Source organism: Dipodomys ordii, unplaced genomic scaffold (assembly GCF_000151885.1).
Source record: "Dipodomys ordii isolate 6190 unplaced genomic scaffold, Dord_2.0 Scaffold9, whole genome shotgun sequence".
NCBI lineage: Eukaryota > Metazoa > Chordata > Mammalia > Rodentia > Heteromyidae > Dipodomys > Dipodomys ordii.
Window position 1 is genome coordinate 26101650 of NW_012267225.1, and position 12193 is coordinate 26113842.

The 12193-nt window shown below is 36.1% G+C and overlaps 2 protein-coding genes across 2 annotated transcripts in view; both read right to left on the reverse strand.

Annotated features, from left to right (window-relative positions):
- Asph (aspartate beta-hydroxylase) overlaps positions 1-12193 on the reverse strand; it is a 200611-nt gene that overhangs the window by 145233 nt on the left and 43185 nt on the right. The gene's annotated exons all lie outside the window — the stretch shown is intronic.
- LOC105980497 (splicing regulatory glutamine/lysine-rich protein 1-like) lies at positions 5396-5981 on the reverse strand. Its single transcript, XM_013009350.1, has one exon. The coding sequence runs from the start codon at positions 5824-5826 to the stop codon at positions 5431-5433; it is 396 nt and encodes a 131-aa protein (XP_012864804.1). The 5' UTR covers positions 5827-5981; the 3' UTR covers positions 5396-5430.

A 12193-nucleotide genomic window follows, 5' to 3' on the forward strand; every position in this document is an offset into this window, starting at 1 on the left:
TGAAATTAAATAAGACATGAAAAAAAGTTTATCTTTTGATCTATAGGTCTAACAAAATGGAAACTTTTGCAGAAATTGATTTCTATGTAAAAACCAAAGCTAAGACCAGGAATAAAACTTTAGTTCAGATGGTTATATACTTGGGCCTAAAAGAGAGAGGGGGGAGGAAGGGAAAGAGGGGGGAGAGTGAGAGAAATAGGAGATAAAAGATTATTACTAAGGATTTTTTTCAGATTAACTCAGCAATATTTTCACTAAAATAACCTAAGAACCTGTTCTATTAACCTTCAAGTTTCCTAAACACAAGAACTTTTCTTTCTAGGCAGAGGAGGGAACAGCAAATGCTTACAAAAAAACCCTTATTTACCTAGTAACTAAATGGTATTTATCAATATATCAGTGTTATTATAATTCTTTCATTTTCTGAAATTACTGCTGACGAAGGTTGTGGAAGAAGACTCTGTTTTCCAATGACATTTCTCTGAACTAGCCATTCTGTTCCATCCATTAGAGATCTTTGTTTGGGCAGGAGCAAAGCATGGCCAGGGTAAGGAAAACAAGACAAACTCTAGAGTCAGCCTGCATTTAGGGTCAATAAAGAGCACTGGATAAACATTTACTGACAGTCTGCCCTGCCCCACTCCCCTGTGCCCAACAGCTGTTAAAAGTGGACACTCACATGGCAGGTCTCACCAATCAGAGTTCTCACTACCACCCCCACTGTAAGGATAAGTGCTAGCAAGAGAACAAAGTCAACACTGCTGCTGAGCCCAGCCACAGAAGCTCAGACTACTGTCTGAGTATCTTGATTATGATTTGCTTCCTTTCTTACTTCCAGCATTTACCTGCCACAATCCAAGCATTTCGTGTCATAGCTGTAGTGTTTAAAGAATGACATGTTCTCTTGCCCTTGTATATCTGTAATAAATACTATTATTTTTACTTGTGCTCGCAATGAACTCAGTAAAACAAACATTGATCAATAGATCTTTTTATAGATATAGATCTTTTTATAGATATATTTCCTGTAAAGTTTTAAAGGATTTAAGGGTAATGACAAGTATTTGTCTCAAAAAACCATCAGCAGAAGTAGGAACAGGGATCGTGGCTCTGAGACAGGTACAAGCTGCTTATACGCAAGCAATAGCAGATATTTCTCACAACCATTTTGCTTAACTTACAGATGAAAACCATCATTTCCAAGGTGTAGCTTCATTGTGAAATAACCGCAATAATCAATCTGGAGAAAGTTACCTACCAGTGGACATTTGTAGAAAAAGGAACAGATGACATGGGAGAAAGGAACCAATGTTAGAAAACACAGCCTAAGTCACCAGACCCATTTCATGGAAAATGACTACTTTACTTAAGCCTACTTCCTTATTACTTTTTTCTTTAATGGAAGCATATAAGAAAATCCTTATTACCCAATTAATTGTTATAAAGCTGCTAAAGTTCAACAGTTGTGTGACTGTGACTAAGTCAGAATAAAATCAAATCCCCTCTGTGAATCCATCACTTTTAGAATGAATGCAAAAACCATCATTTCTTCATGTATGCTTCTCACTGGAAAAGATCAAGGAGATCATCTACATGTAAACCACCCATAACATAAAACTAAAAACTGGTTACAAAAAAAGATTTCAGAACTATTTAGAAATCACTAAACTTCAAGTCCAAAACTATTAACAAATGAAGCACAAATCAGATGTCCCAACAAAGGAAGAATAAATTTCTATAATAAATCATTCAAATGAAAGGAATTCGAGTATTAAAAGATTTTTTAAAGGATCTGACAAATAGGCTCTTGAATATTTTCATAAAATGCCTTTGAGATGACTATATTACTCAAATATTATCTACACACAAAGCTAAAACAAAATGAGGGTAATGCCATTTTTTTAATTTCTAAGAACAATTTCATTTAAATTGTTTAAATCAAAATTTTGTTAGATAATACAAAAACATACACTTTCAGTACTTAATTTTCATTTTTTGAAGATTCTCATTATCTCCTGATTACCATCTACAAAGGATTGTAAAATCTATTTTTAGTTGACTTATTTTAAAAGACGATGGCCTTTCTGGTTTTATTCATACACAACCATATGAAGAAAAAGCATAAACATTACCTAGTCACTTAATAGAATAAAACTGAGAATTCAACACTTGATTGTGACCAAAAAAAATTTTTTTGGGGGGGTCTGGTCATGGGGTCTGAACTCTGAGCCTGGGCGCTGTCCCTCAGCTCTTCAGCTCAAAGCTAGCACTCTACCCCTTGAGCCACAGCGCCACTTCCGGCTTTTTTCTTTTTGCTTATGTGGTGCTGAGGAATCAAACCCAGGGCCTCAGGCATGCAAGGCAAGCGCTCTACCACTGAGCCACCTTCCCAGCCCAAATATTTTGTTTTTTGAGTTGAAGCTTAACTTTTTTAGTTGAATCATAAAACACCCATGCAGTTGGACAAAATATAATCTCTACTTGAATGAGATTCAGTTGAAGTCTGAGAGACACAGAGGGAGGGAGGGAAAGAGAAAGAGGGGAGGGAGAGGGAGGGAGGGAAGGAGGAAGGGAGGAGGGGAGGCAGGGAGGGGGGAGAGAGAGAGAGAGAGAGAGAGAGAGAGAGAGAGAGAGAGGGGGCAAATTCCAGTTCATAAACACTTGAAATGTATTTCCATGTTCTTGTAGGAAAGTTTTGGTTCTTTCTTGTAAGGATAATAAGGTATTGAAAGACATTATTGTGTGATCTTCTGCTGTTAGCTATGGGAGCTCATTAAGTTCTTAAGGTGATATTCAAAGAAAAACTCAATAACAGATCTAAAATACTTCAAAGCACTTTGCTAAATAATGGCAGACAATACTAGATGCTTTAACCAATCACCCACTTGTCCACAATTTAACACTTATATGCTATATATCCTGATGCCACTGAACCTCCAACATCAAACAAAAATACTTTCTGCATAGGGAAGGGGGCAGGGAACACCTGTAGAGAAAGCAGCACTTAGAATTTTGCATATATTTTAACTGTGTCTATTGACACCTTCAGCTAGATCTAGCATGAGAACATATTTTGAAAATCTTCCATCGTTTCCATGTGTTATCGTTTCTATCCAGTTCTGTCAGATACTCTGGTTCTTGGCCCCGTCACCCTTCTGGTGAGAAACATGTCAGTCAGCTTGGGTAGGACCCATCCAACCCCCATTCCAAAGTTTCAAGTAAGCCTCAAAGGATTAAATTCAGGAAGTAGACACAATGAGTCACCAGACCTCACCAAGCCAACTGAAATCCTCCCAGGGTCTTTCCTCCCAAAGAATCCCAGAAAACTGGAAAGTATGTCTAGGATCTACTAAGGAATGTTCACCATGTAATAGCATGGAATAGTGTTCAAAAGAAACTAGCAGAACAAGGACATGGGCAAAGAAGCCAACATGGTGGCTCATGCCTGCAATTCTAGCTATTTGGGAAGGACGGGTCAGAATTATTGTTTGAGGTCAGTCCATGCGAAAGCTGAGTGCTAACATACTCCACAAGTAAGTTCAATGGCTGATGTCTGTAATCCCAGCTGTGAAGAGGCAAATATGCATGTCTCATGTGAGTGCATATTTGCCTCACAAGTGCCTTGAGTTCAAACACAAGGACAGAAGGAAAAAAAAAAGGGGGAAATTTATTTGGAAGATAGAGTTCTCACTGGCAATCTGGACTGGGGAATCTATTTACCAAGAGCCAATTTCTTTAATTTGCCAAAGCAGCCATAAAACTACTCCCTTTGGTTTACTATATTTTGGTCATCTATAAAAGCAGTAGCAAAATCCAAACTAAGCAAAATAAAAACTAAATTAAAATATCAAATAAACTCTAAGGCATCAAATATTAGTTTCTTTGGGCCTCAGTTTATGCCCAAAAAAGTGATAAGATTGGATTAGACATACTGGATTATTTTCAATGAGTTTCCTTTGTTGTTTAATTGTATTAAATAAATGGAATTTGACAACTAATGTGTATTTAAGTAGTAAAATCTTTTGGTATCCAAAAAAAAAAAGGAGGCAATATGTTTAGGAATGCTTATAAGCTTGCTTCCAATGTGAAATATCTTTAATTAGGCCAAAAATCTTTATTAATAGATTTTTCACAGAAAAAGTAAAGAAGGATTTTTTAAAATATCTTTTCCATACTACTTTTGACTCTATTAGGCTACTTTTCTCAACCAATAGTCAAAATTAAAGGTATGAAATGTCATACAAGAATAGTGCACAGGGGCTGGGAAGGTAGCTCAGTGGTAGAGTACTTGCCTTGCATGCATGAGGCCCTAGCTTCATTCCTCAGCGCCACAAAAGCAGAAAAAGCCAAAAGTGGCTCAAATGGTAAAGCGCTAACCTTGAGCTGAAGAGCTCAGGGACAGGGCCCAGGCCCAGAGTTTAGGCCCTGTGACTGACAAAAAAAAAATAGGGCACACCATTTGTTGAAATGTATTTCTTAGTAAAATTTCACTTTATTCAATATTTTCTGATGGAGTAAGTTCTGGTCTTAAGTACTGAATTTTTCAGAAATGGTAAACAAATGTAATTTGACTGCAAAGTACACTGCTGCAAGTGCATGCCAATATGAAATAATTAAAGTCTTTGTAACTCTTCTGACTGCAAAGGTGTCATAAATCGAAGTTTTCTGAACCTACCGTTCTGAATAAAGTTCTCTTTTCCTCACCTCTATACCCCAGAAAATCAGGGTCAACGCTATTTGCTGGAGAACAGGAGAAAGGGTAGAAAAAGTAAGAGCAGACAAAGAAAGAAATGAGTGAGGGGCAGAAGGGTGGGGGGACTAGAGTTACAGAGTCACTGATAGACTAGAGAAAAAGACATTATGACAGAAAAGGAGAGGTGAAGGAGAATAGAAAGAATTAGGGAGAATGGGGAAGGAGAGACTAGGGAGCAAGGGAGCACAAGACACCGAGGTGGTACCTGCAAAAGAGTGGGTATCAGAGAAGAAAGAAGAGATAAGGAGCACAAGGAAGCAGGAAGGGGACAGAGAATAGTAAACAAAAGCAAATAAAGAATAAACATAACTGTCTATTAATTAGCCAAGCACCCAGGATGCTTTACATTTGTGTCACTGCACAGAACCAATGTTCAACACAGTAATATTCTCATTTTAACTCCAAAGTGCTGGAGATTAACAGATCAATATTATACATAGACATTTTTCTGAATACAGGATCAATAAAAATAGAAATTATTACATAATTTATATTACATGAAAAGCTTCATCTTTTTAAATTAAGAAATATGACATAGTATACTTAAACTCCAAAGCATTAGCTTTCTGAGCACCAAGATATATTCAATGGATAATACACAGAGCAATGCTAAATTTTCTACATTCTCAGCAGCAGTGGCGGGAAAGTTCTCATTTCCTGATGGTAATTTAAGAGCTTCAGTTCTTTCTCTTCTGGTTATTGGCCCTGGCCAATTGTGCCTGCTTGGCTGAGCTTCTTTCCTTCCTATCTTCTTTGTCTCTGGATGTCAGTTTACTGGAAGTATCCTTCATATTTGCTGATTTTTTCTTACTTTCCTTGGATTTAGTGCTCTTATCTGGGTCCACTTTCTCCTTCTCCCTATCCTTTTTACCCCTGAGAGGCTCCTTCCTGGATGTATCTGAATCAACCATTTTCTTATTCTTCTGCTCATCCTCCTTTTCTTTCTTCCCCCTTCTTTTTTCTTCATTCTTCCTGGACACTGATTTCCCAACTTCCTTCCTGAGCTCTTCCTTAGTAGGTTCTTTTACTTCCAGATTTCCCCCATCAAAGAAAAAAACATTTACTGACTGCATCACTTAAATTGTAAAATAGCAATTCAGTGAAACATCTTGTCTTTTCATATATTTCCTCCCCCCACATGAGAAACGATCATTCAAAAAAAAACCAATGCACTCATTTTTAAGTTGGTTAAAAAATGTCAGCTATAAAAGAAATGCTGAAATCTCACCATCCTTTTTTTTCCAGCTTCACATATGGCTTGACTTGGTTATCAGAGGTTAACATGCAACTTTGTTAAAATGAGCCCCCCACAAGAGCAGAGCCTCACACAGTTAGTTCATACTTCACAACCACAATGATGACATAATTAAAGAATACTGGCAATGTCAAAAACCAACTTTCAGTAACAGTTTTTATAAAGTTTTTTTTAATGTGGAACAAAACATAATGTCCTTAGAACAGGTGTGTTTACAGTCTTTGAGAAAAATATGCACAAATAAAAGCTAAATAGCATTCAATAGACTTACATAAATAATAATTTTTAAAAAACCACCTCCATGTACAAGAACATTAAAAATCACTACCTGTAGGAGTTATGACAAAAAATTGTTTTGTTATTTTTGCTTATAAACACTCAGTATTCCTTTGTAGTGTATGTCCCTATCAATTCCTAGAGAGGCAATCATTTCCGACATAACCTGTCCATAGTATAATCTGTTTGTAGTGAAGGGAAAAGAACTAAACAAAGGCACAGGTAATTCCAAATCTCATGTAGAATGATGCTTTCAACATGTGTTGCATAAGTTCAGCAGAGTGATTAGTAAAAAAATCTGACCTTCTTGTTCTCTGATCTGACAGGTGTAAGAGAAGGTGTTTCTGCATAATGTTGCATTTCAGTGGTGATAAGCAAAATGAAAATTTATTTTAATATAATAAGACATGGAAGATGTGTCTGCTAATTGAACACATGGAAAACTCTTAAAGCACAGACTTATTCAAAATGGGCTCCAGACCTGTGGGCTTACAGGAAGGACTTCTGCATTGGACCTTCCCAGACAGTCAAACAAACGCTAGATTAATCAACAAGAATATCAGTGAATTTCCTGGGGAGTACATTGTCAGGAAACACTTCAATTCTTCCTAGAAAAACTCATCAAATCCTGTAAGAATACAGAATACCATCCATATAGAAAAGCATGCTCCAAGGCTTCATTTTACTTCCATGTCGTTCAGAGACTAATATAGAGGAGCCAAAGAGTAAAATGCTTATGCAACACTCTCAGGTATTATTCTGTTCAGCGTTTTTAAAGAAAATTAACTCATTAACATTGAATGTGACTTTTCAGATCAAGAAGTAAACTGATACTTCATTGGCCACTTATTTCATTATTTACATGAAACTAAAAATGGTAAAGTTTCTGCTTTCTTTCTATAAATTAGCATGGTAGAAGGCAAGGTCACAACGCTATTAGACATCCTCATCTTTCACAAAACCAGCACATCAAATAATGAAAAAATTTTAACACAGTCAAGTTACAGCAAAAATCAAATTGCAAATCATAGGCCAAGCATTTGGAAAGAAATATCACAAGATTTTTTAAAAAAGAAAACCATGCAATTCCACATGCCTTTCTCCCTAAAGAACACGAGTGTATACATATAAATATTAAAGGATATTAAAATTCTAATACTGAACTCCTAGCCTACATAGAATGGTAGATGTGTAATTTTTAATTAACTAAAATATACAACACAAATTTCATTCCAAAAGGCTATAGCTTACAAATCTAAATTTTCATTTTATTGGAAAGTGCACATCTGATTGAACTCACTGTGTTTAAAACAGTATCATCGAAATTTTTGGAAAAATGAAGTCAATCACTGATGAATTTACCACTGTGACAGCAGCAATACAAAAAGTCAAACTAAGAAAGGTTTTAGGTAGTAAGATGTTTATATGCAAACTTAATATAAATATTCTAACAAATGTTACATGATACTATCTTATATTCTCATCTAAAAATTATGTTCTTATGTAAAAACTTTTAGTTTTATCTAAAAACTTTTTATAGTTTTTACATTAAAAAGTAAATGAATTAAAATTATAGACTAGAGGAAAATTTTTCAATAAGCATTTGAAAAGAATCTTATTGACATAAGGTATGCTCAAAACCAAAGAAAGCAGTATTATTTAGCATTAGTAGCTGCATTTACATAACATACTGGAATATCTCATGCACTTTAAAGCAAGAATGTGATTCATTCAAGCCTAATTTAAAAAGCCGAAAATACCTTTAGCCTTAGTTTTTCTCTTGGCTACCCCACCAGGTCCTTCTGTTGGTATTTATAAGATGAAAATAGGTTACAAAGACAACGTTTTGAGGAAACCAAAAATAAATATCTATTAATAAGTTGAAACTGATGCTTCTATAAAACAATGACACATTTATCACAAAGAAAGATACTTGGACATTTCAGTATTTATGTATCTCTTTGAAGTCTTAGTTCTGTAACAGATAAATGACAATGATCTCCTCACCATCACAATTGGCATCAGACATTAACCATCATTGGCTTTAGCAACACCTATTTGCCTCTGTAAATGACATGTTGCTGCAGTTGTCTGGGCTTCTGTTCTGGTGGCAGCTGATAATATAGAGATCTAGAATCCTTACTTCTCCACTCAATCACCACTGCCATCCACAACAGGCTCACCTCTTTTTATAGAATTTTCATCTATCTAGCCAACCACTGTTTTACCCTCATTATTTCAAATGTTTTAAAAAGTTAAAGAAGCAACTAATATACTATTATGTAAGCACACATTAACTGTTTCACTCAAAAAACACTTCACAATAGCTTTCTTGTTTGACAGATCAAAGTTCTGATACTGGGTTTCTCTGTGACAGTTAACAAAATCAATCCCACATTTCTTTTGGTGCAACTTTTTCTCCAAACAGCAAATACTCAAGGTCTCTCTCTATTGGCTGTCCTTTTCTATTTCCAAGTCAAATAAATCCGATTTTGAGTACACAGATGGGCAAAATTCTAAAGCAGCAATTTCTAATGCTGACAACCAATTTCTCAGGTATATCTGTTGAGAAGTGTAGTTACTATTCAGGAGGATGGGAGAAAGAAACCACAAAGATAAGCTATAAGGATGTCAAAAGAAAACTTCTCAACCATGACACTTACTTACTCCTGCTGCAAATGGTAGAATCTGCTCTGTATGTTTTGTTTTGTTTTTTTTTTTTGTCGGGCATGGGGCCTGAATTCTGGGCATGGGCGCTGTCCCTCACCTCTTCAGATCAAGGCTGGCGCTCTACCACTTGAGCCAAAGCACCACTTCTGGCTTTTTCTGCTTATGTGGTGCTGAAGAATTGAAGCCAGGGCCTTATGCATGCAAGGCAAGCACTCCATCACTGAGCCACCTTCCTAGCCCTGTATGTTTCTTGACAATACAATCACACACGTACAATCCGTATCACATTCTCATTTCCAGTATGAGGAGTTTTTGTGCCTGTTAACATTTTTCACATCATCTGCCATTCCTAAACTCCCTTCTCTTTTTCTATTTGTACAAATTATTTCTATCAAACTCAGTGTAATAAGAATTCTAATTTAGTATAAATTGAAATACAACCACCATTCTGGAAAAAATGCATGGCTTACTGCTGACTACATAAAAAGAAAAGGAAGGAACATGTAGTTAACTGCTCTTTGTGGTTCTATCTATATGCCTGTATAGCATTTGTATATAATTGGGTTTCCCTGCATTTGTATTGTAATTATGTTTCACATACAAAACTTGAGTTTTCCCTAAATTCTGTCAAAACAACATATCATTTTGTAATACAGAATGCTATCTTAGACCACATCCTTCTGAAGTCTACCTCTTAATAAGATGCTAACCTACTTTTGTACTACACTTTAAATAGATGATTATTCTTGAATGTGTGAAAGAAATTAACATAAAGCAACAAAATACATTTTCTGACTATTAATGTCTCTTTGCTCACTAATACACATTCTTCTAGGCCAGGCTGAGATTGTCCTCTTAAATAGGAGGGTAGAGCTGAGTGCCTATGATTGACACTTATATCTTTACCACTCATATCTCAGATTATTCAGTGCTGAAAGAAGCCAAATGTAAGCACTAATCTCCAGTGTTCTCACTCTGTTTTTGCACCAAATCCCAGAGAACCTAGTTCTCTCAGATCAGTAGATGAGCATCCAAAGAATCAGGAACAGCCACACTGAGGAATCAACACTACATATAACATAAAGCATAACCATAGATTCTGAAAAAACCATGAAGGAAAAATATGAATCAAAATTCCCGAACTATAAATACTTAGATATACAGAATGCAATGTTGCAAGTAAGAATCTTGAAACTAAAAGGTATCTATTCTCCATCCTGAGATGGAGAATAGAAAGATCACACCAGGACAAACAACATTAAGACTATATCTCAAACAATAAACTTTCAGTATATGCATGGACCTGTCCTATCATAAATAGAAAGGTTGTGTGGTCCAGGCCAGCCTGAGCATTAATGTGAGACCCTATGAGAAAACCAGATACAGTAAAAATGACTGGAGCATGCCTTACATGGTAAAGCATGCACCTACCAATTACAAGATTCTGTATTTTTTTAATCTTATAATTCTAGACATCAGTGGCTTATGCCTATAATCACAGCTACTCAGGAGATCACTGTTCAAAGCCAGCCCAGCCAGCAAAGTCTGTAAGACTCTCATCTTCCATAAACTACAACAAAAGCCAGAAATGATTCTATGGCTCAAGCAGTAGGGCATGAGCCTTGAGCAAAAGAAGCCCAGGGACAGAGCCCAGGCCCTGAGTTCAAGCCTCCCACAAACAAAAAACATTAATACCAAAAATAAGTAGGGTAGCAAAAATGAAACTATCCACTTTCCACATCCACTTATCATAGATTCAAAAAGAGTTATACTGAAGAAGAAACGTTAGTCATAAATAAGCCCAAATAGCATATCAGCAACAAACTAAACAAACAGTAAAGAGTGAGCATCTTATTAAAAACTTTGCAATCTTGGGATTTCCCACAAGGATATATATGATCTAAGTGTAGGTAACATATAAGATCACAAAATAACAAATTAAGCTTCCTCCCCTGAGCTTAAAAAAAGTCATTAATTTTTCATCATGTCTCCATGAAAAGACCAAGTTAGAAACTTAAAGCACAATTTTCATACTCAGTCTCTGAAGGAAGCAGTATAGATGGGAAGAAACTAGAACTCTTAGCAAAAATGATGTCCACAAAGGTGTACATCACAAAATACCTGGCATGACGAAGGGACAGTCCAGGGAAGGAAAGCAGAAACATAGGGCAGAACATCATGTTCTACTAAATGTCCTGTGAGGCTCTCTATTTCCATTTTACCAGCAGTAGGAGAGGCATTCACACTCAGCAAACCACATGGAAAAAGAGGTGACGCAAGACTAGGGTGACTCCCTTACCTCCTTAGAAGAAAACAGAATGAATGTGGAATCTCCCAAGATTCTAAGAAGGAGGAAAAGAAATGAAGGCTTGAAGGATTTGTCTGAGTTCTGAATGTTTTTGAAGGAGAGAGAAAGAAAGAGGTAGTCATGTTCTAAACTTTTCTACAATGGCAAGGAAATGTCATCAAGTAAAGAGGAAAGATCATGAAACCCAAGCCAGAGTTCACAATAAAGCAGAATATAAAATATTACCTCAGGAGAAATAAAATGACTCAGGAAAGTGTGAAAGATGGAAAAGGCTTATGTTACTTACTTCAGAGCAGCAAGTTCCTAACCTTGATAAAATTATTCATGTCTTCTGTAAGTATGGTTGGTATGGACTTTGCTTACTAGATCAAAACTCAACAAGCGCAATGTATTTAATTTACTTTTTTTTCCATTACAGCTAATGTCATGTAGAGGGAGGGGGAAGGATAAAGGAACAATTGTCTCAAACAATAAAATTCATAACAAACACAATGCTCTTTAAAATAGGTTTCCAAGCAGTATGGAGGAAATTCTAGGAAGCAAAATTGAAAAGAAACCGCTTGGTATTTGTAAACCATGTGGAGGTAAGTTGTTTTTATTCACTAAGTATCTCCCAATTTAAAGCAATTTCACAAGAACATTAGGATACCTAATAGTAATTTATGTTAATGTGGCAACTGCCTCAGAAGCAGTATGCCACATATTACAAAATAAAATGTCCTTAGCTGTGTATGATGGCTCACATTTGCTATCTCAGCTATTCAGGAAGCAGAGATTGGGGGAGGTGGGATCATGGTTCAAAGACAGCAAGAGCAAATGGTTCATGAGATTCCACCTCAACCAATTTTTTTGTTTTATAAAGCAGGCATGCTAGTGACAAGGGAAAGCATAAATAGGAGGATGGGGATTCAAACCTGTCCATGCAAAAAAC